At 33.7% G+C, this 27,471-nt stretch overlaps 1 protein-coding gene across 42 annotated transcripts in view; it reads right to left on the reverse strand.

Moving 5' to 3' along the window:
• MBNL1 (muscleblind like splicing regulator 1) overlaps positions 1-27,471 on the reverse strand; it is a 190,748-nt gene that overhangs the window by 122,064 nt on the left and 41,213 nt on the right. For 16 of the 42 annotated variants that reach the window (XR_012919809.1, XR_012919807.1, XR_012919801.1 and 13 more), the window contains exon 2: positions 16,208-17,193. The exons of 16 other annotated variants lie outside the window; for them this stretch is intronic. Coding sequence is in view for 20 of the 26 variants with exons in the window: in XM_012774390.3 (XP_012629844.1) it covers positions 16,208-16,381 (174 nt within the window). In the remaining 6 variants the exon portion in view is untranslated. Of the gene's footprint in view, positions 1-16,207; positions 17,194-17,354; positions 18,347-27,471 lie in introns of those variants that run through there. 10 more of the 42 variants (XM_012774401.2, XM_076004615.1, XR_012919808.1 and 7 more) reach the window with 9 other exon arrangements.

Below are 27,471 nucleotides of genomic sequence, written 5' to 3' on the forward strand. Positions count from 1 at the left end.
AAATCTTGGGGCCAAAATGTGCCTAGGAAAAAATGATAAGTAGTGCTTTATTAACACTAGTTATTTTTATTATCAGTGTTTGAATATATTTTCTTGATCTAATACTTCCATAAAAAGTGTGTGTGAGGGAGAGGGATAGGGAGAGGGAGGGGGGAGAGGGGGAGAGGGGGGGAGGGAGGGGGAGAGAGAGAGAGAGAGAGAGAGAGAGAGAGAGAGAGAGGGAGGGAAGGAGGGAGGAAGGGAGGGAGGGAGGGAGGGAGAATGAGAGACAGAGACAGAAACAGAGCAAGTTTAAGTGCGTACTTTGACTGTTGATATTATCTGTAGAAACTTGTCTGCTGGAAAATGTTTCTTTAACTTTGGTTTGGCTCCTACCTTGGAGCTGATGGGAAATAAAAACTTTTCCATGGATTAGAGCCAACTGAGCTGCTAAAACAAAAGGTAACATTCATTAGATGAATGGCACCATGATCTCATTCTAAAGCTTAATTTTTTTATATTAAGTGTGAATTGACTAAAGTTTGGAAAATTCAAACTACATATTAATGTCAAAAAATAAGTGAATATCAGCTTTACTTAAATGTTATTATTTACATGAAAAAAATTTAAAACTATGAAACATGAAACAAAAACAGTAGTAAGTAAAAAGAACTCATTTTTATTTCAAATCATTTAGCTCAATTTTCTATCTCTGCAGTCCCCCCAATATGTGAGCACCAATATATACACATTGTTTGTTATTTATACCGATATTCAATAATAGGTAGCTTCAGTATGAAACTATTCTTAAGGAGAAGTTGATTTTTCTCAATAAAACATAAGCTTCTAAAAGTGCTACTTCCCTTGATTTTTATAAGAAATACAGAAGGGAAATAAATCCTAGGTCTTACCAAGCATCTGCTAACTAAAAAACAACTGACTACTTAATTCCAGGAAGGTCTTACTGTATCATTTTTGGCAACTGCCAAAAAGCTGAAAACAAATTTTATATTCCCTGCCCTCAGAGGTCCTCCTGTACTTTCTCCTAATTGTTTCACAACATGTTAAAAGCCTAAAATAGCCAACTCAATTAAGCAGGCTACAAGCATCTCCCCTTTGAACACATATTTGATCCTTCTTCAACATCAAGAAATACAATTAACTCATTGTCACACACTAAATCAATACACAGCAGAATAGAATGGGCAATAATCAATAGCCTTAACAAGAAGGCAGTGGCATGGCTCAGTAAATCAAATAGTAAATGGACAACTCATATTCAGAATTGGGGTATAAAAACATTGATACAAGCTATGAAGGAAAACACAGAACTGGCTATAGAAAACAACTAGGCTATATATTATTTCTGAAGAACCAATAAAATCAGGGGGCTAGAGTTTTTTTCCTTCCGCTTGCTGGGAAAAATTTTATGCTCTCCTATTTCTAACCAAGTCAAAAGTCTCAAACTTATAAACTGGGCAAATGTTTTAAGTATCTTGGAGCAAAAGGTATCATTTCAACAGGATAGAACTGGATCCCTATCAATTGAGTGATAGTGAAAGGGGAAAAAAAAGAAACTGTGATAAATAGAATATCATGAATTTGGATGCTTATTTATACTTTCAAGAAAGTGAGTGGTAGATATTTTATCAAGTTTATACAGGTATAAAAAGAACAAATGAAGAATAGTGCAAATCATGAAAAAATAAACTTTTAATATTTAACCTCCTACTCTGTACAGGTACTTCAATGAATAAACACCAATTTATTTTTGGAAAAAAATATTAGATGAGGCTTTTAGGAAGATATTTACACAAATAATATAGAATTTAAACTATTAAATGTGAGTTATTTATTGTAGACCAGCATAAAACTAAAGAGGCATTAGTTTTAAATGATATTAAATTTGGACAAGATGGTTACAACGACTTTCCCATTTAGATAACTATATTTATGAAATGGATTTTCAGGCATAAACAATAATATAAATACTGAATTATTCTATTAATACTATCCCAATTAGCTTGAAGACAAGTGATATACATTTAATAGGTTAAGGGGTGCTTCTATTTATAACAGGTAAGTAAATAAGCTGTATATGATAGTGTACATTTATACACATTCCAGATGAGTCATTTTAATTTTTTCAGTCAAATAACATACAGATACCTATAGTGCAATATGCAAAATGACAAGTGGCATTTATTCTGACCTAAAGTTCAGAATACTTTACCTAAAGAGGTAAAGTTCCTCTCATAAGCAGAAAAATAACTTAGACTGAATTCTAGCATTCAGACAAGAACAATAGTAATGGCTACTATTTATAAAGTATTTATATCAAGCAAGACACTGGATTAAGTGATTAAATAATATAACTGATCTCACTGAATCACAAACCTTCAAAGCAGGTATTATCAGACTCATTTTATACATGAGGAAACCAACTTGGGGAAGTAAAATGACCAAAACAAAGTCACTAGGAAGTCAGTATGGAATCAAACACAGATCCTGTCAAATCCATAATTTGGGCTCTTAACAATATCTTGACTCTTTGCCTTAAAAAATTTCTTTTACTAACACATCTTCTCCTATGGCTTTTTGCAATTATTCTGAAGATCTTACTTTAATTAAAATTCCAAAGGTCGCATTTGGGACAAAATGAAAACCACTAATGGCCACATAACCATTATTCCTGACATCATTATTTATTTGCTATAAAAAAAATTTATTGTAAATTTTATCCCAAGACAAGAGCATAAAGGCCAATCTAGACACTCAGAAAACACCAACAATACAACAAAAAGTAAAACTAAAGCTAAAGCAAACTAATGAAGAAAACTCAGAGAAATAAAATCAAAGGACAAGGAAAACCACTCAATTGTCTCAGTAATCAATTTGGTCCTGGACACAAAATAAATTTGACTTATATACAAGTTTGAATGTACATAACAATCAATTTTGTAAAGAATACTTTTAATAGGCTGATTGACTAAATTGATACATTCAAGAAAATGGCCAAAAAGCAATGAGTTGCTAATCATTGTAGGAAAAGATCCTTATGACACCAGCTAGTGATTGGTGTTACAGTTGTTCTTTTCTTTTTGGTTTCAGCTACCATTCATGTAAAGGAATTGCTTTGTGAGAATAATTATATATTTCCCATAGAGTGTTTGAAATCACATAATAAACACTAATATTTGAGCTATATCTCTTAAGAGGCCAGGACTGCAATTTAATATTTACTAAATACCCAGTAAGCCCAAGAATTTCATCTCAAATCCATGATTCTGTGAGAATTAAACATGCTCTTCATGCCATATCATGAACAAAATACAATCAATGATTCTTATATTTAGATAGCCAATTTTATTCCAATTACATATAATACAAAAGTCTTAAGAATTATGTAAGCCATTTTCAAATATTAATACACCATTAAAATTAATGTATTCATGTGAAAAATTTTTCTACTTACTGAATCTAAATATTTCAGCATTATTTATATAGTAAATATTACAGATATACAAAAATTAAAAATTAACTATTAAAATTTTATTCTAATTTTTGAAATGTAATATTTAAAAGCATAAATACATAGTATGATATACAATAGGAAGACAACATGAATCACTGATCATTGTCAAAGAGGTATGTGAATGATCTCATCCAGATTTTAACTTCATACAGTACATCTTACAAAGACTTACAAAAGTTTTTAAGCACATTTTTTTGTTTCCAATATTATTATAAATGCCCAATAAAACTCACAGAATAAGAATGAAATCTCAGCTTCTTACACAATAATGTTTCATGGTTCTATACTTTAGAAAACTATCAACTATGTTACTTCTTTCAATAAGAAAAAAATATTCTATTTTAAGCAAGAAAAAAATAAGAATAGTTATGAAGTAGAAAACCTCCTCACCTTTACTTCACTTTCAAGCCTTATCTTAGAATCCTGAAACTCTCACAGTATGTTTTCTCCAGAACAGCTTGTTCTGATTTTCTATACTGCTCATACCCTGTCTGTGGCATGACTTAAAATTCTTCTTGATCTGAGGTGTCCACTCTACATAGTTAGACTTTAAGTCCACTTAAAAATGTAATTAAATTTACCATAAGCAATTACCCAATGATGGTTTTCTAAACTAAGAAAAAAAAGGTGAATGAGCATGTTTTTTAAAGTACAGTTGTCTTAAGTTCAGGCAATTGCCATGACTCAACAAATACTTGCCCATGTATGTCCAGCACTCTAATATGTAGATTCACTCATAATACACTATACTTTTGTATGCACAAGATTGCTGTATAGTGCTTGCTAACTTAAGTTCAACGTAGCATAAAGGCTGAAAGCATAGGCTCTGAAGACAGACTGCCTGGGTTGAATCACAGTTCAGCTACTTCCCAACTATGCAACCTTGTATAGCATCATCATTTTATATAATTCATAAATTATGATCAAATCAGGGTAGTAAAATTAACCATTTCTACATGTGTTACCTAAAAATCAATCTGACTCAGTTTTATCTCACTGAATTGTGGAATTTGATGATGGGCCTGGTATAAATCTCTTACCATATAAAAATCTCTGGTATATACATTCTAACACAAGCACGGCAGTTTCTTTTGCAGCACACATAATCATAGCTGAAATTCATCTACTTTTCCTATACTGACTATGTATGTAAGTTTCCAATGTATTTCATAACCAATCTCTCAGACACATATGAGAACATTTAATGTATACTTGTGTTTTATGTGGGAAAATTTGTATTCTACTGGGACATTTTAAAATTAAAGAGTAGAAGAGTTAGAAAGAATATTTTATTATTCTTTGATCATTTTAATCTTCATTGAACATCTCAAAAGCTTGAAAGCTTATAACCATTAGTCTATCAACACTCAAAAAGGCAGGGACTGTGTGTGCTAGTCATCCTTACATTAGGATTGCTTATTAAAATGTCCAGTACACAGCAAGTAATAAACGGCGAAAAGGGCAAGAAGAATGGATCATTTGCTTTTTGTGAGGATGCAGAGGTGGCATATATTTGGTCTGTCATTTCTTTAAATTGTTTATTAAACATATAGTAGAAAAATGTGTATTTCTGGTGAAAATCTCTCCACTAGCACTATTCATCCTGTGGGAAATACAAAAGCCAAGAGTAGCTAATACATATTCTTTTTAAAAAAACTTCATTTTGCATTTTGTATTTCTCTGCATACTCAAGCCACCATACTTTATGGTACATATTAAGCTACTACACATTAATTATACTTTAAAGGCTTTGGAGAAGTTATTTAAACCGATCCCATCACCACGAAAACACTTGCAATGTAGAAGACTCTTCTTTAATGTGGATGAAGACTCCAGTTCATCAGAGTTTGAGGTTTGTTTCTTTTTTTAGTATATTGGGTTTTCTTATGTAGACATTTGTTTTCAATTTATTACCCTGCTATGATTCATGGAAGACAATGCCTGGCCATAAAAGTTCATAATTTAAAAAGTTCAATAAATAAAATCATGATGATAATCTTTTCTCAAGATTTCATTAGTCTCAATTTAGCCATGAAGAGATATGAGGTAATATAAAGAAAGACAGTTCATTCAGAATACAGATCTTTCCTAACAGGATTCTTTACATAAATAACGAATACTTTAGTTATTTCCTTCTTCATGGTTCACTTCTCATTTGCCTCCCTTTAAGGACAACTGTTTTATGAAAAGCAATGTTGTCTACCAAAGAGGAATCTTATTTCAGACTTGATAAATTTGGCTGTTTTTCTTTAAAACCTTTTATTTTTAATTTGGCTCATTTGGTGAGCTAACACTATTTAGTTAGAAAAGCTTCCTGGGATTGGGAGATGTTACTAGACTTATTTTCAGTCTATGAACAATTTTAGAATATTAGATGAGCAAAGATATCTGAAAGCAAATTATCGTCTGAATGCAGTAACATGGAAAAGAATGAATTACAGATGTAATTTATCCATTATAAGCAGATCCTAAACACTGATTATGTCTGTATTTTTGCAGAAAATTGAAAATGATAGAAAAGCTTCCCAGCTTTTCTAACTTTAATTTTCCATGTTTTATTTTGTGTAATTTATTGTCAACTATTAACAGCAGATTCTTCTTGCATTATTTGAGAGCAGCCTGGACTTAAGTATAAGCGATTCTGAACTTTAGAAGCCTGCATAATAAGTCTGAATTTTATGCAGAGAGATAAATTCTAACTTATCAGAATCATATGGGGGGTCTGGAGAAAACATGGTCTTAGATTTCAACCTCACATTAATATAAATTAAAATATATTGTTTAATAAATCCAGACAACTTCAGAAGAATTTTGCTGGGCCTAAAATTGTGATCAGTGGTTAAAATGTAGGTGATTTCCACAGTGGCCTGTGACTATGGGAATTATTGGGAATTCCCTCTAGTTCTTTTATGCCCACTTGTAGTCTCAGAATTAATAGTGTGAAAGGGAAGGGATGGATAAAAGGAAAAATAAACTACCAGAGCCATTTCTCTCTCCCTTCCTCAGGTTCCTCTTCCCTGACCCCCTCCAATTGCCGTTGAGGAACTTCCCCCTCCTAACCTCCATGGCTATCACCATCTAACCTACTGTTCTCCTTGTTAGCAACAAACTCCTTGAGGACTGATTTTAACATCTGCCTCCCCAAAGTTTAACACAGCAACTGCTTAAGTTATATTCCTTAAATTATTGAATCCTCCTCCCCTATCACATCCTAAATGTCATTCTTCCTCACATCTGAGTCTTTATTATGAATCTCTTGACTATATCCTGTGATAAAACAGCCAGAAAACAAAATTGAGTTTGTTATTCCCACCATCCACCTATTTCCCTACTGTCACAACCAATCAGAAAATAACCTCAACCACCACACGTTTGAAATTTTCAGAGAGGAAAGAGAATGGGGAAAAGCTGTTCATTCATATTAATTCCACAGTGGACCAGGCTCAGGACCAACAAGCAGTACGTTCAAAAAAGAAGCTGATTGAGCCTTTAGAAAAATAGAAGGGAGGTCACTTGGAAGACATATTGACTACAAAGTCTTCACAGCCTGGCGGCTGCAACTCATAAAAAACATTGGACTGTTGCCCCGCACACCACACCCTGTCTTTAAGTCCCTACTTACTCTGAGCTGCTACCCTGCTGAAGGCTAGCTGCAGGAAACAGGGGCAGCCAGAAGTCGACACTGGGGAAAACCTCTGTCCTGGCTCACAGAAAGAGTCCCAGGAGTTTGGGAAAGGCCGCCTCCCCTGCAGTAGGCCAAGATGAATTTCTGGAACCCCAAATTGAAACTTAAAGTACATCTTTCCCAAAGAAACAGCTTGACAAAAGCAGTTGGGGTCTATGACACTAGTAGTACTTAAGATTTATGATAAGATTAAGGACTCATAATGCTTCTGTGGAGCCTCTTGGGTTTAATTAATAACCAGAGTTGCCAGGGTACTATTTGTACTGGGCTATAACTCAAGCATCCTATGGGTTCCTTTGGCTTCTCAGGGTGGGCCTGATGACTTAACCACATTGCTTCTGTGGGAAAATGCTTTCTAAACAATTAAAACTTTGGAACATGGCTTTTTTATATATGGGGGGAGCAGCTATATAGTTTATACAGTGACTACTTATCTAAAATGATTAATTTATAATCTTTTTCCTATATGGCCATCTATTTCAGAACAGACCCATACTCTTTGAAAGGTGGTGGCCGTGTTGCTGCTGCTCTCATGTTCACTCATTTGTTGACTTAAAACATAATACTTATTTCTGAATACTTACTGTTTTACACTCTGTGTTGTAAATTTGCTTTGGATATTCATTTTTACTCTTAAGCACTACGATCAGTATATTTTCTTTGTGGAATCCTTAGAATGTGGATATGTTAAGAAACAATTTTTTATAGCAAAGTAGTCAAAGAGTGCAGCCTGTGAAATCAGGTTACCAGGCCTCAAGTCCACATTTTACTGGCTGACTGGCCTTGCGCATGCCACCTAACTTTTCTGTGTTTCACTGTGCCCATTTGTGAATGGAAGTTAATACCACTAACTATCTGAAAGAGTTTTTATAGGGACTAAATATGAAAAAATAAAAAGCATTGAAAACACTGACCAACATATAGTAATTTTTAATAAATGTTAACTCATTTTATTATTATACTCCTTACAGAGGAAATAAAGTATATTTGTGGAAGAAGCAGAAATAAAACTCAGAGTAACTACAGATTCTTTTGTCATATAAAATCATTTGGGACCTGTTTTTATGACACACATTCCTATTATATTCCAGTTATAAATATGTAGCTGTGTATACAAGTATGGATGATAATAGGAAAATAAAAACTATAGCTGTTTTATTTTTCTATATGAGTAAAAATAAATCTACTTGTAATATGCCAGATTTTACTGACTAAATAGCCAAGAAAGGAAAAGTGATGACATGTTTGTAAAGAAGAGAAAATTTAAATTTCTCTTCAAAAGTGGTCTCCCCTCAACTACCCCCACACTCATATGCTTTTCAGGAAGAATTAGTTGATTCTGGAAGTTTTATGGGGAAATAAAATCTCTAACTCTTATTTCAGTAACTGCCCTCTCAAATATCAATTCTCCCCTTCTATCTTACCTACCAGAGGCCTTATTTTAATTAGGGAAACAGTTAATTAAAATAAAAACACTACACTTCTTAGTAATCTCTACTGCCCAAATCAGCCAATTAGAGATGAAGATAAATCAGTGAGTGAAGCTTAGATGACCTTTGCTGAAAGAAGCTTCCCTAGGCTAGGCTATGGTGTCCTTCTTCCTGCTTCCTAAAATAAGGATATGATGGCTGGCACAGCAGTGGCCATCTTGCAATTCTGAAATAATCCTAAGGTCAGAAGACATGTTATCCTTAGAAGCAAGGGTGAAGAAACCTGAGTTCTAATGACTACAGAGTCACTAAATAGGCCTAAACAGCTGACTGAAATATAAACTCCTAATTTGTTTATCCCAAATTCTGGGAAGGAGAAAATTGTCTCTGTTATACAATGCTGAATCTAATTCTTTACAGACAAAATGTCTAAATCACTTCTATGCAATACTGGAGAGAAATATAAAGAGAGATTAGATCCAACAGGTCTGAAGCTAAACAATTAGAAAGCTAGAAAGAACTCAGAGACAACAACAACAACAAAAAAAGAATAGAAGTTAGAGATGCTCAAGGCCCAAAGGTATCCAGAAGATGCCATGTCAATCAAATTATATAATGTAAGAGGTTATATAGTTTGGTAACAATCAGCAATTTTTAAAACACAAATAGAAAATTTAATTCTCTAGCAAGAAATCAAACTTTACCTCAAAACGAAAATCTTTCAAAAATGTGCCAATAGGGATGCTGCTATAAAGTAGAATTGTATTTGATATTTGTGTAAGAAATATAGTATTAAATGAAAACTCTATAGTTGTGTGGTGTACTATAAATGAGTTTGAATAAGAATTCCTCACTAGAATTAATCTTGTTTATAGTGAAATTCACAGAGAAATTACTATTCAAATAATCTCTTATGCTTAAATAAGTATTTCTAGCAAGCCTTTCTAGTTGCTTTTACTGCATGTTAATAACTATCATTAGTGCTACATCAAAGGCCATCTATTAGGTTATTAAGTATGAAATGTCTGATTTCCTTAAGTACTAAGTTTGACAGTTGACATCTCTGACATTTCACTTTAACACTTCTTGTTTTATTTTTATTGTGAAGGTACATCCTCAGTCTTGCAAATGCGTATTTTGGCTTGTAATTACCTTTCAAATAAACTTTTTAGAGCAATTATCGCGAAACCATGGATAAGTCAAAAATCGTGTTATTACTGAATACGAGTTCTGTCGTGGAACGAATGCAGTGCAGACAGCTGGAAATATCACTGAAGTGTTTGGGAAGGATGTGGCTAATGAATGCACAGTACCTTGATGGTTTGAGAAGTTCTGTTCTGGTGATTTTAATCTTGAAAATAAGCCACGTGGGCAACCTGAGACCAAGGTGGATAATGATGAGCTGAAAGCTGTAGTGGAAGTGAATCCATCCGACCTATGAGTGAATTAGCAGCAAGGTTTGACATTACTAGTCCAACAATATTGGACCATTTGAAACAAATGGGCAAGGCAAAGAAGCTGGATGGATGGGTTCCCCATGAATTAAATGAGCATCAGGAGAGAAATCATCTCAAAGCTTGCCTTTCTTTGCTGTTGCAACATAAAGGCAAACCATTTCTACACCTCATTGATATGTATGATGAAAAATAGATTCTTTTTAACAATCACAAGCATTCAGCACAATGGCTGGATAAAGATAAAGTGCCAAAACACAGTCTAAAACTGAATATTCATCAAAAAAAGCTAACAGTGTCTATTTGGTGGTCCAGCACTGGTATTAGTCACAATAGCTTCATGACACCTGGTCAATTGATTAAAGCAGATATCTACTGCATCCAGTTGGATGAAATGATGAAGATGCTTGAGATTAAGCATCCAAGACTGGTCAAGAGAGACAGGCCAATTCTCTAGCAAGACAACGCTCAATCACATGGCATATAAACAATGCTGCTCAACCTATAGAAACTGGATTTGGAAACTCTTGTCATCCACTGTATTCAGCAGACCTTGCACCAATGATTAGCACTTCTTCCAGGCTTTGGACCACTTCTTGCAAGGAAAAATATTCAATTTTCAACAAGCTGTGGAAAATGTCTTTCATGATTTCATTGCCACTCGCTCTCCAGGCTTCTTCACTGCTGGCATAAAGAAGCTACCATTAAGATGGCAAGACTGTGTCAATAATTTAGGTGCATACTTTGATTGATTGTGCTGCTTCTTGTTTGAGATATAATAAACTAAACTTTTTATTTGAAATTGGACATTTCATATTTAATAACCTAATATTTAATTATCCACTTCTACTGACAGTCATGATTTTCGACCTGTTGACATAGAAAACTCTTGCCTATGTAAAAACACAGAATGTGGTTCTGCTAAAGTTAAAAAAATATTCAAAATTTCCTCAATAGAATCTCTTTGTAAGAAAATAAGAAGCTTTGTCTAAGTCTGTGGGAAGGCAGAGACATTGCTCAGCATGAAAGGTAACGGATTAGTAATGTTGATAGCTGAAATCCTCTACTTATCCTTGGCAAGGAAAATGATAGGATAAGCTTCCCAAACTAGGTCCCTAGATGTCTGAGCTGGGTTTAAGAAACAGTCAATTTCTCATCTCTCGCATGATGTAGGCAAATGTCACACATCACTCAACAGAAAATTTACCCTACATTGCATTGACTCTTTTAAGTCAGTAATAGCCCATTACTGTTACTGGAATCCCAGTACTGGAATTGTTTTGAGGCTAATCAATGAAATCAGAATTTTGAGTAGTATTAGAAGTCTAAGTTACAAGTAAACTTTGAACTCAGCTATAAATGCCACATTGCTTTAGGTTTAAATTGTTTTTAGTTTGTCACACACACATACTGAAGCAAGGCTTAATGAGAAAAATAAAAGTAGAAGCAGTGTACCAAAATCTTACAACATGAAACAAAATAACTAGTTCTACAATTGGTGTTGTATGTAACTTGACTCAAAACATAGCTTGAAATTTGTCCAATAGTCTAAAATATCTTTACTCATTTAAACAGTTGTTTTCTAAAAAAAATTCTAACTATAAGAATATAAACAGGCAAATGAATACAGCTATTAGTTTTACCAAAGCAGCTGAAGCTGGTGATAATTTCATTTAAAAAAGGTTCATGTCAGAGTTGATGATATTACAGCATATTCACAGGGTATTCTTTACAAAGTTATGAAGTTTCTACCCAGGGAATACAATTTGAACCTTTACATCTTAACACCTTGCTGCACAAGTATGCCTTATAGCTAGTTCATCTACTAAGTCATTAGAAGAAAACAAGGAAGTGTAGTGTCAACCTGTCACTGAAAGGCACAATAAATATACGTGCCAAACGAATTCCACATATATATGCTATAAAAATCTGTCAAAGTTTTAATATCATATGAGAGATATCATTAGGAAAAATCAAACTAAAACAAAACTCTTGGTAAAAGTTATTTCATTAAGACCCTACTAGATCAAAATTTCAATTCAAAATTGCATGTTTAGTCCAAAACTTGCAGATTTTATTTTAGGTCAGGATTACCAGTTAAACTGGTTTAAAAAATATGATGAAAAGTCTATGCTGGGGACTTAGAAAGAACAGCAAGAACACAGGCAATTTCTGGGTTGAAGATACACTGTGCTAACAATGGAGGATCTTCTAGAATTTAACTGTCAACGCATTTGGGGCTACTTTATAATGTCTAGTTATGCTATCCAATCCATATGTAACCATCTGGAGATTTGTTTTGCCCTACTGATTTTGAGTTTTTCATTGCTCAATTACCTGTATATGTTCATATTTGTGTGCCCTCTAATACCTGAATTCTATATTCCATATATTCTGCTAAGTCTGCAGAGACACTAAAAGTGTTCACTCAGTGCCCTTGATTCCATGCCATTTTGCAGTATAATCTGATCCCGGATGTGTCTATGATAAATTTGATCAGTGGTGCTATTTATATATGGATAGATAGACAGCCCTATATATAGTGAAATGAAAGTTCAAATTATCTTAAATAAAATTGCTTAATTTAATAGCAGAACAAGTGACTAGAGTTTTCAAAGGTAAGAGTTTAGCTAAGATTTTTGAAAATAAACAGTAAACATAAAGGTTATATTCCACTTCCCCTCCTCCCTGGAAAATGAATGGATATTTGAAAAATAATTCAACAAGCAGTAAGTCTATTTTCTGTTAATTATCTATTGAAAGGGTTTTTTGGGAAATATAAATAATTTGGTATGCATTAAAATACATTCTGTAGTTTTAATTTACATTCTAAATTTTATTTTAGAGCTCCAGACTGAAAAAAAAGGCAACTTATTATTAACTATTATTTGAAGATCATTTATGAAATACAATATCATCGTAATGGTGGCTTGCAGTGTTGACATTTATCTCTTTTTTGTATCCTTTTCACAAGTCACAAGAAAAAAATCCTCTTTAGTATAAAATAATGAACTTTTTCAAATGTTCTGGATTTCTGAAGTAGCTAATATACCCAAATCTATAGTTCTTAAGCAATTCAAACCTCAAATTGCCTACACTCTTAAGAGTATTACAAATTAAAACTGCAATTTAAAAGCAAAATTAAGTGAGAGAAATTAAGTGCTTAAAATATTTTTAATTTATAACATACACTAGTACACATTATTACAACTTTACCCTTTATCATCATTCTTATTATACATAGATTTCTTACTATCATATATTCCTATTTTACTTAGTAACATGTTGTAATACAGAATTCTGCATTTTTATGGGCCATATTTAATCTAAGTTAATTATTTAAACCTTAAAATCACCAGTCTGCAACTAAAATACTATCATCTAATTTTCTTTTTATCTTAGTAATATGCCAATTGCTTCCTTTTACATAAATAAACACTTTCTTGAACTATTTGACTTCTGTTTTTTAAATGAAACAAATTTCCTTCTTCTAACCAGAAGTCAGCTATAAACGTAGGTCACCTGGGAGCCTGGCCAAAGTCTGAAACAGCACAGCTGAAGGGTACAGCCATTTCACAGGGTCCTCTCAGAGAGTATTTGGTTTGCTTTCCTAACTTTCTAAAAATAGTGGATTACACAGGCTACCTCCATCTCATGGTTCAAGAACTTAGAAAAGGCTGGACTATGGATTTCAGCAATACATTTAACACATTTTATTAAAGAAGTCAGGATATTACAAGTTTTCTAAATGTTTTCTGTTTATTCTCTGATACAATGCAAATGATCTAGCAGTTACTGGCATGGAAATCTCATAATGCTCCCAAATATCAGAACTTCAAGCATGAATCATACAGTTACTTTAACAGTTTTGAAATACGTTTTTGATCTATTTTAGCCACAAAATAGACTGCTACCTAAAAGGCAGATTCTAAATACTGTATTAAGAATCATATAATGTGGTCAGTTATAAATATATATATTCACGCACACACACACAAAGAAAGATGTCTTTCTAAACATGAATATTTAATTGTATATTCAAAATTATTTTAATTAATTTTTAACATAGTTGTTTCACTAACATTTAAGGAGCTATTGTCCTAGATATGAAGATCTACCATAAATAAATTTATTTTTTCCTCTTATTCAAATCTAAAATATTTTACCAAATTTTAGACACTATAAACTTAATTCAGTTTCTCTTAGAAAGACAAAGAAAAGGGACAAAGTTTGCATTGATTAGATGCTATAATGAGTTCACTATATAAATTTAAAATCTTTAAATTATGTTAGTTTTAAAAAAAAGTCCTTGATGTGGTATTTGAATCTTGTAAACCACATAGCATGTCATTAAGAAATGTTGCTGCTTTACTCAAAAAGGGACTGTTCTATAGCCACAAGTGAGCAACTAAAAAAATATTTTGAGATTGAAAAATAGCAACTGAATATTAATGTTTCACAATGTTTCCAAATGCTGTAGAGGCAGGTCTTCTGTGAAACCACTCAATGTCACAGCCAAATTTAATGTCCTTCATTTTGCAGCTACGAGTGCACCATCAACTGTCTGTAGGATTAAAAATTGGATTTACTATTAATTGGGTCAAAACAGGGTTACTGATGGACACAGCTGGTTACCGACAAGAGTAATTAGCTCTTTGCCCCTCATTTTATGGGTCCCAGTCTGTAATTATACCTGGATTCAGTCAGCATGAATTTAGGAACACACATTCACAAAGGTATAACCACTGTGCCCTTCATCAATGCCTTTCAAAGGAAAAAGTAAAAAAAGGCCCAGGAGTAGTTTATAACATTTGCTTATTGATTTTTAGGATTAAGACATGAAGAATAATCTAACATTTTAAGACATTTTTATTATTGTCAATACCTTCATTTTATCTGACTCTAAAGATGAAATCTTTAGAATCTTTGGCAAAAACTTTAGCAGAGTGAGAAGCATAAACTGGACCAAGAGGCAATTAACTGAAACAGTTAACTTGTAAGTCACCCTGATGTTATTAAGGAAAGCATTATTATAGCACTCCTTTTTAATTCAAAAGACAGCATGGATTTATGAGACTTTTACTTCTCTATTTATGTAGAAGTGACAGTGATCCCCTCCTAAATGGTTCAAAGAACTAACCGGGGCATTAGTATTCAAAAGCAATTTTATTAAATCAAGTAGGTTCAGAGTACCCAGGAACACATGCAAGTCTTGACCTTACATGTCAAAATAAAGACATCTATTCTATCTTTTAAAAGACCGGTTTTCAAACTTGATACCTGAATTACAATTCTAATGGTATTTTTGAATGTCGAGAAATACTGAGGTAAATCTTTCAGTATTATTGTGCCCCCAAAAGCTAACTTTTAACATTCCTGGCTGAGACTCTTACAAATAAAAAAATAATCAGGATCTAACAGAAAATAAACTGCAAAATTAATTCACAATACAATTTTTGATGCTGAAAATATCTAACGAAAAACAGTACTTAAGAGTTTCTACTTATTTATAAAACTCACATTCAACAAAGTTTGTACCTCAGGTAAGGTACTGTAACAGAAGTTCAGAACCTTACTTACTTCTAGTTATATTTTTTACAAAATGCATGGCTCGGGCCTTAAAAAAACATGCTCGTAAAATAAAATGTCAAAATAAGAGTAAACAGTTTATCCAAGTTGAACTGATTTAAAATCTGGTGTACTTTTACAATGGTACAGCACCTTTACCAACAAACAAAAACAAATCATCTTCATTCAGCTATTCCCATGGCCTTACATATAATATATGCATATGCTAAACACACACATGTATCTACGTTTACCATTCCCAGAGACAGATACTGACTGTGCTATTACACAGTAAAAAGTACGTCAACACTTTCTGTCCTAGCAAAAAGTCATGGAGTTAAAGGACTCATGAAGTTATTCATAACAAACAAAGTTTGGCCAGACTTGGTTCTATTGCTTCTCATAAAGTTCCCCAGCCCAACATAATCAATAAGAACACGCTGTGTAACTAAACTACTAACAAAGCAACCCATAATTCCAAACTCAAGAGGACTGTATGCCCATATCCCCTTTTCCAATTATTGTATATCCTTAAAAGAATATAATATTTACTCACTTTCAATGAATCAAAGCAGGCGATTACTCGTCCATTTTCAACTTGGCAGCTTTTCGAAGGATGTGCAAATTTACATTCCGTGTCTGGCCGTGAGCAAGTCCCCCTTTGGAACTCTCTACATACTTCCAGTGTTAGCCATTTTGTGTCCCGAATTGGTGTGACACTAACAGCCATGTTTAGATTTTACAGGTAGTTAAATTTTTCAGTGAAACCAACAAACCCAACCCCCCCCAAAAAAAGAGCAACCAAAAAAAAAAAAAAAGCTGAACTGACAAAACTGTAAAATGATGATGAAAATGTCCCCTCCAAAATACTTTTCCCCCACTCCCTGCTTTAATAGTACATGGAAAATTGTGTTGTCAATATTAAGGAAAAGATCTCCCACTAGAAATTCACAGCATGAAACTGTTAAATCAAAGACGTTTTGGTTTTTAGACAAATAGTAGGACTGTAAGTAGATGAATGTTTAAAAGTAGGGCCTGGAATCAGCCTTGTGCTCTCACAGTAAACCCTTCCCAGTGCCAATTTGGAGCCCAAAATGCAAGCATGAAAACGTGGCAGACCCTTTGACACCGAATTTCCAAGCTGCTTTCAGCAAAGTTGTCTGAAAGGGAATCTCCTCACAGCTGAATTTGCAATGGAGTTTGGTGGTGCAATCGGTATTGATTAGTTTGGCATAGACAGATGCAGCAGTTTAGAGCAAAATCGAGAAAATGATTTTTTTTTTCCTCCTTGATTTCCTGGCAGAAGATATCTTACTTTTTCAGCAAACTTTTCTTTAAACACTAAAGCAGCCTAGGGCAATGCCAGATACTTAGAGCTTTTCTCTTGATTATAAGTAGAAATGGGGGTGTCTGGGCTAGAGGTGGAGGGTGGATGTGCTGTCGTCACAGTCTAGCTGGCAGCAAGCAAGGCAAAAGCAGAGACTGCTCTAGAAGCGGTTCCAAGCAGCAGAGACGTCAGGAAAGGCACTTCTTAGTACCAACCTGTAGAAAAAAGAGATAGGTTAAGATTTACTAAGTAGCACTTCACTGATGTCCTATAGTATCACAACCTTGCCATGTGATACTAGACTAAGTAATATTCAAGTCAGCCCCCCTCTCTCCCCTCTCTCCCTCTCTCTCACACACACACAAAAAATACTTACAGTGAGGCATATTGCAGCCAGCCATCGTAGATTTATTAAAAAAAGGGGCCGTTTCCCCTTGTGAAGCAATGCATGATAGAGAGATAACCAATCACAGATAGTGTTGCAGCAATATTCTGGGCAGAAAGCCAATAGTGTGGGTTGTCTTATGAAAGGTCGCGCCTGTCAGACGTTCATTACTATGCTATAAGCACAAAAAATGTCCATCAGATGTGACTTATTCCACTGCAAGAGGACGAGCATGTGGGTTTTGAATTTACCCAACATGCAGTTAGTGGGCTAAACCATGTTAGTTTCAAAACAGCTTCTAAGACAAGTCCAAGCACTTGAAGATCATTACAGGGGAATAAAAAGCAAGGTTTAAAAATTCCAGCTGACTTCTAAGCTGCTTTCCCTCCCGCTCTGCGCAGGGACGGGCACTGAACAGCCTGCTCCTGCTGTCCTGACACGTGAATAAAAAAGGAAAGGGGTGTTTACAAATGGTACATTCTCCTGACCTATCCAATTCACTTCCTTCTTAAGCCCAAGTCCTGCCCCTCCACTGAAAGCTGCACTCATACTGTAAAACTATTCCATTGAGCCGGCAGACACTTTGTCAATATATCACAGGCAGGCGAGATATGAACAAAAGCATCCTTTATTTCAACATTTTAAAAGCAGAAGCTGAGGTCATGTGGAGAAAATAAGGAATGCAGTGTTGTCAGCGTGTCTGGTAAATCTGAAGTCAACCTCAAGGGAGAAAGTGATTCCATTGCAGAAACATTAAATATTAAGTGAGCAATTTGATTTGGGCAGTGTGATGCACTTCAGAAGTACAATTCCAAATGAATCCAGAGGGTTGGGGGTGAGAGATTCCCTGTCGCCTAATGATCTATCAACTCGGCACTTCAAGACTACTCCTTAAAGCAGGGCATTTTTGCTTTTAACAACTTACTTTCTCTTTCAATCAGAATGAAGAACTTTCAAAAAATTTTTACTAGCTACAGAAACAAAAGTAAACATTTTTTCTTTTGAATATTGTCAATGAAGAATGCAAAGCTTTAAAAGCTAAAATTTTCACATTTCAAAGAAGCAATGACACAATGTAATTGTGCTTGATTACACTTACTTCTTTATTGGCCAAAAATGGTCTACTGGCATATGGTATACTTATAATTTTAGAAATTAGAATATAGAATATGAGTATATATTAAAAAAATAAATATCTAGTAAAATTTAAATTTATATTTTAAGATTAATACTATCATTTTAACACTAATTTTTAAAGCTACTTTCTAAAACTATTTAGAAAATACTGTAGTAAGACTACAACTTTTGATAGAGATTAAAAAATCCATCTCATCTTGGTATTCAAGAAATTTTTGTTTTCAAAAAGTTTTCAGGTCCTAATACCTGGTTCCATAAAACCACAGTCAGATCCAGTCATAAACTCTAAGCTCTGTGTGTCTTCCTGAATATTTGCTCTGCATTCAGAATTTCTGTGACTTTATTTCTTGAGAATGGACCACATATATAGTCAACAATCTCTTTAGTCCTTCTCTCCAGAATCATCAAATGCCTCACCTGCAACCATTTACCTTCTTTAAAGCCAGGTAAGATGTCCTCTAAAAAGCTACTAAAACGTCATTTCCTACTATCTCTACCCACCCATATATTAATACTACCTTCTCTGAATTACCTCTTCATCTATTCCTTGCATAGTGTTTCATTTTCTTGTATGTCTGACCCACTAGATGATAGGTTCCCAAGGATAGAAACTATTATTTATCTCAGCCCAGTGCTTAGTACAGTGATAAAAAATAGATGGAGTTACCTAAACATTGATAGATTAAATTATCAATTATTACATCAGGACTTGGATTGCCTCTGGGGCACAAAATATATAAACATGCATGAATATACTCATATAAACACATGAATACAACACATGAACACACTCAAACACACACTCAAAAACACACACAGATCACTGCCTCCATAAGTTACTATGTTCCAGAGTCACATATGCCCTCCTACTGACTCAGAATCTCCCCCTAGCCTTGGACAGCTCCCTCTCTCATTGCACACAATGGCTTTTCCAAAATTTTATCACTCTCAAGTTCCCCCACCTCCATGTTCCTCTAACCACCCACACCAGATGATCCTGTATGTCACAAAAATTTCATAGCTGAAACAGTAGCCCCTGGGCATGAACTATTCCTTACCTTCCTGGCCATCCTTCTTTACCCTATCATTCTATATCTTTCTTCTCATTCTCCCAGTTCTCCCTCTTCCTGCCCATGGTGAAGCTTCCACAGGCTTCCACCTTGCCTCATTCCTTCTCACGCCCTCTTTGCCTTCACTTTCCCTCTATACATGCACACACTGACTTCCCATCACTTCTTTCTCTTAGCTTTCCAATGTGCTGAAGTAACTTCAAAACAGGTAGCATGGTAGGAGGAAGGGCACCTTGCCCTGGCTATGCCTCCTCTCCCTAATGCTCTTAATTCATCATTCCCAGACAAATAACTAAAGAGTCATCTATCTACATGTGCTGTTTTTCTGCTTCTTCCTCTCCCATTCACTTCTGAATCCGAATCAGTCTGATTTCCACACCCATTACTTCACTGCTCAGCAAAGATCATCAACGCTGTCATAAAAGCCAAATTCAAAGACTAGTTTAGTCCTTGTATTTACTTGAAATCTAAGACAATTTATAGCTCCCTTTTTCTTAAACCTTCCCCCTTGTGTGAACTGACATATTTTATCATTTTGCTTTTCCCAGTGCTGTACCTCTTGAATCACGGCAGAGAGGAGTTCCTGAGGGTTATTGACATGGGTCACAATGTTGTGAGATCCTGGGATTTGTTACACGCTTACATGCTAACCTTTGTTTGGTTTGACACATACTTCCTCACCCTTGCATCTTGGTAAATCCTTTCTCCTCATTTAAGTTGCTATTCAAAAATCAGCTTCTGTATATGGATGGGCCAATTATATTAAACATGACTGCATCTCAGAATGTTTTTAGTACTTTGTATCTCAGTACAGTATTTTCAGTATTTCTTGTTCCCCCCACCAAGGTTAGAAACTCCCTGACAACAGGGTATATCCCCAATGTCCCACGTTCCCCAATTTTATGGACACAGACATTTTTTAAATGTTTGATAAATGCATAAACTTTATTCATGCTAATAGGAATAAACACATAGGGAGATATGTTCCCAACTCAGAGGAAACGTTTAATCATGATCTATGGGGTTAAAAAAATAAGAGAACAATACCGTAAGAAATATCTGCACTGCTTGGTAGTTATGTCTAAATACAATCACAAGATTAATTTCTAGAGTTGATAATTTACCTTTCTGCCATGCTACAGCCTTAGTCCCATTCAAGTACAAAATATAATTACTAAAATGCTTGCAATTAGTGTTCTGATTATTTTTATTTTCTGTAGCAGAGAAATTCTATTTACTTCAAGTGTTATTAAAATAGTTATAAACATATTTGTAAGCTGACTATACTATTTAATTGTAAAGGATACAGACAAGGATGGTAATCAAAATATCTTCAATTAGCCAGGCATGGACACTGAGCAACCAGAACGGACACTGACCTTTATGCTTGATTAGTCTAGCTGGACCTGGTAATATGTGTACCATTCCTTGATACAGGGTACTGTGGGTAATGAACTGATTACATCCTATACATTGATTTGACTAAATTGCTGACATCAGATGACTGTCTTGTATTCTTTCTCTTTATTGAAAAAGAAGAATTTCAAGGAAAAGTGGGAATCTCTATAATTGTTTTAGTAAATTAAGATTTTATAGAATTTAGATCAGTATACAATTCTCATGTCTTTACTTCAACTAGTAATGGGGTTTTGTTCTATAGATCAAGACGACATTTAAACATGTGTGGATAATGTCCAGATTGTGAGAATTCTTGCAAACATATTTGGCCTAAAAATAAGTTTTGTTTGTAAATAATTATTAAAAGAAATATTTCTACTTTCCAGATATTTACTAACAGGTAAATTGCTTCTGAGGTACATCTCTGAATTTTCGTATATTATAATGAACTTTTACGAACAACAAAAATACCATTTATAAGAATCAAATCCTTTGAAACTTGCTTGATAGCAAGCTCTCTTTAACACACTGATCAAATTCCAAACATGATAGTTTCTTGCCTCATATGACACCTTCTACAAACAAACATATTCTGCGACAAGAACCAATTTCTCCTTCAGTGATATCAGAAATCATGTATATATTCTACTTTAAGATAGACATAAGTAGGAAAATAGAAAAGAAGAGAATGATGAAAATGTGAAATGACAGAAATAATGAAAACCAAGAAAAGGATGAAAGATAAAGAAAAAATAAAACAAAATCATGGGAAATTATAATTATTCTTATAGCTGTTGATACATATTAGTTGAATGGTACTGAACTGACACACTGGATGGCTTTACATAAAAATATATTTAAGAGTCACATACATACTACGATTGAAGATAAATAGATGCTTACAAGGTATGAAAATGAAATTCTATTTTGGAGAACTAGATGGCTTCTAAGAGCAATTCCCTAGTTACATATGTTTACTGATCATTTCAGTCCTTCTAAACCAAATATAGGCAGTTGGTCCAGTTACATACCAGAGTAGTTGGCTGGGAATTTTGGAGACTTTTTAAAATATGATTTTGATGTTGAGATAGGTTATGTATAGGAATTAATAATTATTTGAGGTCTTTTATTATGATTTTTATTTTTATTTACTAAGACAGTATTAACCTAACCAAAAGAGTGGTTAACTTCATCCTGTAAGATCAGAGGTGAAAAGAAGGGGCTCCTTGTCCAAAACCGTAACTTCTTCCCCTGGCTCACTGATGTCAACAAGTCCATAATTAGCAATGCAGTACTTCAGCAAACTAAGTTTGCTCACATGACAATTTTTCCCAGGGCTTGTCCCAAATATTAACAGAGATTTTAGTATACAAATAATGAACCAAGCATTTCTGGAGGCTGTACAGCCATTTCCCTACTCACTAAGGCACTAAATAGAGTAGCAAAGCTGTTATTTATTGTATGGGGAATGGGTTAATGCAGCCTTCAGCAGTATTCAACTCCATATAGCAAAAAGCTGAGATCAGTGTTTCTCAATGAGGAATAAGCACGAGTAGTACCCATGGCAATTTTAGGTGATACACAAACATAATTTTAACAGATGCATCAGAATGCTAAAAGTAGCACATGAAGTTTGTGATTACACTGATAGTATAACTTAGGAAGAAGCTAAAGTTTAATAGAGATCATTTAAAGAATAAGACTAAGCAAATTTATTGGGAAAAATCATGAAGGAGATATGCAAATGACTAAAGTTTTAGAAATACTGCTAAGAAAAAGATAACTTTCAATCGCACATCTTCTAGAATGTCATAAAGACTGCCAATGTACCCTGCTGGTCTGACACATTTCAGACAAGCTCCTGCCAAGAAAAGGAGGGTTGTGTTTACTAATTCAAGTAAGTAATCTAAGGTCTACAGAAGCAATCTTTTAAAATTGTGATCCCTACATAGGTTTGGTTACCTAAATCATCAAATGGTCTATTATTCGAAGGATGATGAAGGAATGTTGGTTAAAAGGAGTGTTGGTTAGGTGATTTACTATTGCTAATGATTAGAATTCCAGAAGCAACTAACTAAGCTGCATTCAAATTAGAAAATTATTATCTCTTAAGTATGTATATTTAAGACAAAATAGGACATAAAGGTTCTATAAAGATATTGATTTAAAAGTAAATTTTTAAGTGATTCCTATATCAAGCAAAATTTAAAAATTAAAAGAATGTAAGACTACTGTAAGAGGGTAATTATCACAACGAAGCATTGTGCTTTGTACCGAAATAGGCCTTCTTCACCCAGTCCCTACTGCAGTTACCTTCTTAGAGGTTTTCCAGACCACTGCTGAAAGTAGCCAACCTTCTGTTCCTCCCAACAGCAGCCCAGACTTGATGTGAGAAAAGTACATAATATTAGATCTAATACTACCCAGTAGTATGAACGAAAAAAAGCAGAGTAATATTATACACTTATCTCACTCTCTCCTTATCATCTGTCTCTAGGAAAGCAGGCAGTTGTTAAGCTAGTTGTCCACTAAATCAACACCAAACCGCGCCTGGCCCAGAGGAAACAAACAATTAATATTTGTAGCATGATTGAATAATTTTCTTAGTATATCTGAATACTAGTTTATAAGTATTTTCTGCAAGTTACAATGCCTGAGCTAAAGATATACAGTTTAATATATTGGAGATGTCACCTTTATAACTAAATGAAAGCAACATCAAACATTGCTCATTACAAAGAGAACATGAGGCAACAAAGTTAAAATAAAACCATATTTAAATACCTCCTTGATTGTGAAACTGAGGGAAGATTTTTTTAGCCACAGACTAATTCAAAACAGTTTTATGTAGCCTTGCAAATTTATAACATTTAAATAATTATCTGAATTTCTGAAAGAACCGTCTTCAATTTCAGCAAAAGACAGAACACTGCATTTCTTCCTGATGATATTCAAACAGGTAGTGTTTTAACATTTCTCTCCGTTCTACAAGAAGGTATAAGAGATAAAATTGTAAATGCTACTTTATCATTCTTCAGGAGAAAACACTAATCCTATTTAGTGTTTTATTTACTCATATATTACACAAAGATGTTATCTGGTTAGCCTCAGGTAGTAATATCTAATCTGTCCATATCATTTAATATTTCAAAATAATAAATAGTAAATCAATACACAGACTACCACAAAGTTAACAATGTTGTTATGTGCTCAAGAACTAAATGGTAGAAAAATCAAGTCTCACCATCCTGGCAATTTTCAGGAAAAAATGGTACATTGACCCAAACAGAATCTATCAATATGAAACTAGCATGACAAAACTGAATGCTAAATGGAATGCAATATACTGTGATACTGTTATTCCCGTGGCAATGCCCTGATTATGGACTTTGATTCCAAAGCTTACTTACATGACTTTTAGTTTATTTGACATAATAACTAATGGCCAAAATCTTAGTTTTAATATTCAACCTCTATATCTTCTGAACAGTATCACCTAGCTTCTTACTGAGGTTTGTGGCCCCTCTGCCTAAAACATTTTAAAATATGACCACTGCTTGAAAAATGGTAGCAAATTCATCTATGCCTCCCTAATAACGTTACTGCACAACTCAAATGCATCACGTTGATCAAGAGAACTAAGAAAATATTTCCACAGCACACCATGCATCAGTGAAATGTGTTACATTCGTCCTTCTTTGCCCCACTATTCCAACTTTCCTTCTAAGCCAGAAATCATTCTCACAACCAGAAGTCATAAGATCTTCTCCATAATTAACCTATACCTATTTTATATTTTAGCTGACTCAATTAGGATAAATTATAAGACCAACACGTGAAGAAAAGACTGATATAATTTTTAAAAGTGCCTAAAATATAAAGCACACTATTATGATCACACTCAATAACAGCTGCCACACTCTCCAGAATTCCTTAAAATTTAATGTGGCAATTGCCCTCATATTATCCACTAAATCTGAACACAAAAGATTGATCTTAATAAACAGATCTTGAATTTCCAAATCTCTGATTTAAAACCTAGCCTAGTAACCTCAATCAGGAAAATTTTGCTAGTGTATTTCTATTGAATATTGCCCCAAACATATTTAATTATTAATCATTAATCATTATGAGAAAAGTATAGAAAGTCTGTTTATAATTAAATAAAAAGATCTAAAATATTCTTCAGACTATAATGAATAAAACCAACTATGGATGAATATAGTATGGAATTACTTCCCTGCATCCTAAAAAAATGAGTTAGTGAACTTCTAATGACACAATACACAATTATTTTCCCTTCTCCTATATGAGTAAAAGTCCCTATTATTTCACTAATGTGTTTCTTATTCCAAACTTTACAAATACTCAAGCCGCATAGGTGCTATCCAGTTTTAACACTGCAATCCTACAGATATTTCTACAGATTTATATATTTGACTTTAAAGATTACCTTTTTAAATATCTCAAACAAGCTTAATAATATATCAATGTCAACTGAATTTTTCCTCATTAAAAAAATGAGATCATCAGTTTAACTTGAGCTTTTTTAAAAAATCACAAATTCACATATGTTCATATACAAATAAGAACAATGGTTTCACTGACTAATAGTGAACCAAGACCCAGTTGTTTTTTCCTACTTTAAAGAAGTAAAACATGCCACAAATAAAGACATGTTTTGACAACTCATATTTTGAGACACTGACAACCTCAGTGTAACTTATTCTTTAGGAATGGTTTCACATACTCATATACCTAACTAGATCCAAAAGACTAAATAACAACAAATTATGTTAATATTCTATAATACTAAATATAAAATATGCAAATGATATTTCTATGTCAATAGAAATAGATCAACATAATTACTTTTTAACAAATATATATTATCCGCTATATGTCTATTTCTTCAATAGTAGTCATCTAAGTTAATGCCAATCTTTCACTATTTTAAGCAATGCTGCAATTGAATGCATAAAACTATGCTTTTGAGTGCTTTTAATAATATAAATTCTTACAACATAAAGAGCATTCATATATGTATTAACTTTGAACTACAATAACAAACTTCTTTCAAGAAAACGTTTACCAATATGTATTTCCAACAATAAGGAATAACATGCTTTTCTATATTCGTTAAATCTATGCTATACCTTGAAAAGATACTAGCCCTAAATCTACACTGTAAATTTCTCTTGTGGGAACACACAAAAAAAGTATGATGTGTCTTTTTTCTATAAATGGAAAGAACTTAAAACTAGTCTCTGCATTTTGCAAATTATTTTCAACCATTCACCCTTATATGGCAGCTAATCAATAGAAACATTTATAAAGTCAGTTTTTCAACTCCTGTTACTTCAAAACAAAGCATTTCATTGCTAAAACAATTACAATATTTGTATTTTGTCATTATTTGCCCCAAAACAGGGTCTGGAAGTTTAAATATATGTTTCATTGACAGATTATCTAAATGAACAATATATATAGCTTACCATTATTTTCTTATTAATAAAAAGAAAATGTGTAGTTAAAAGTGTCTACAGGGCATGTTATATTTGGAAAATATCTGACAGCACTATGTCATATGATTAAGGGAATGCTTTTTTTACACACTATTTCTACAAATGTCAGAAAATATCCTGCTGCCCCCCCCTCCTTTTTTAGATGTTAATTGACTAAAGGAAATGGTTTCTGACAACTGCTATAAATAATGCAAGGCGTTATCAAACTAGCTAAGGCACAATAGAACTCTGGAAAACTCATGTAGGCCCAAACATATTTTCCCATGTGGTAATTTCCCCTGAGGCTGGAGCTTCACTTGCAGTGGTTTCAGACTCCTGAGTGGGGAGGCTTCCTGAAGCAGCATGCACTTCCAGTTAAAATAACCAATATAAGTATACATTTTTGTATAATTTTGCCTATGCACATGTCTTGTTAGAAAACAAAATTACCGTCCCCTCACTTTGCCCTCCTCAAACTCTCTCAGTTATTAAATAATAGTTCACAGAATAAACTACCTAAGAGTGGATTTTTAAAAGACTTAAAATAGTTGCTAGAATGTTGCAGATTGGGAGCATTTCCAATGCTTTTATTCTCATTTTCACAATGGGATTTTACCATGTTGTCAGACTATAAATAAAGTCACGCTTCTCCGATGAGATCAAAGACTTTATTCTTAGGATTTCATACTTTCCAAAGGAGTATACATATTGAACTAATATGGGAGGAGTTTGAGATTTGGGTTTTCTTGCTAAATAGAAAAAAACGCCCTTTCCTTAATTATTTTAATTACACATAAGGTTCTGTGTATTCTGGAAAAGCTGTAACACATGAGGAAACACAAAGAACAGCCTATACCCTATTAATAAGAAAGGGATTAAAGCTCTATGTGTTTCCATCAACATCATATGCTCCTAAATAGCAATGTCCAGCTTTTCAGGGCAAATCAGAATGCAACGGGAGCTAGCTAGTGATCTCAAATAACTACCAATAGTTTATTA

This window comes from Microcebus murinus, chromosome 1 (assembly GCF_040939455.1).
Source record: "Microcebus murinus isolate Inina chromosome 1, M.murinus_Inina_mat1.0, whole genome shotgun sequence".
Lineage (NCBI taxonomy): Eukaryota > Metazoa > Chordata > Mammalia > Primates > Cheirogaleidae > Microcebus > Microcebus murinus.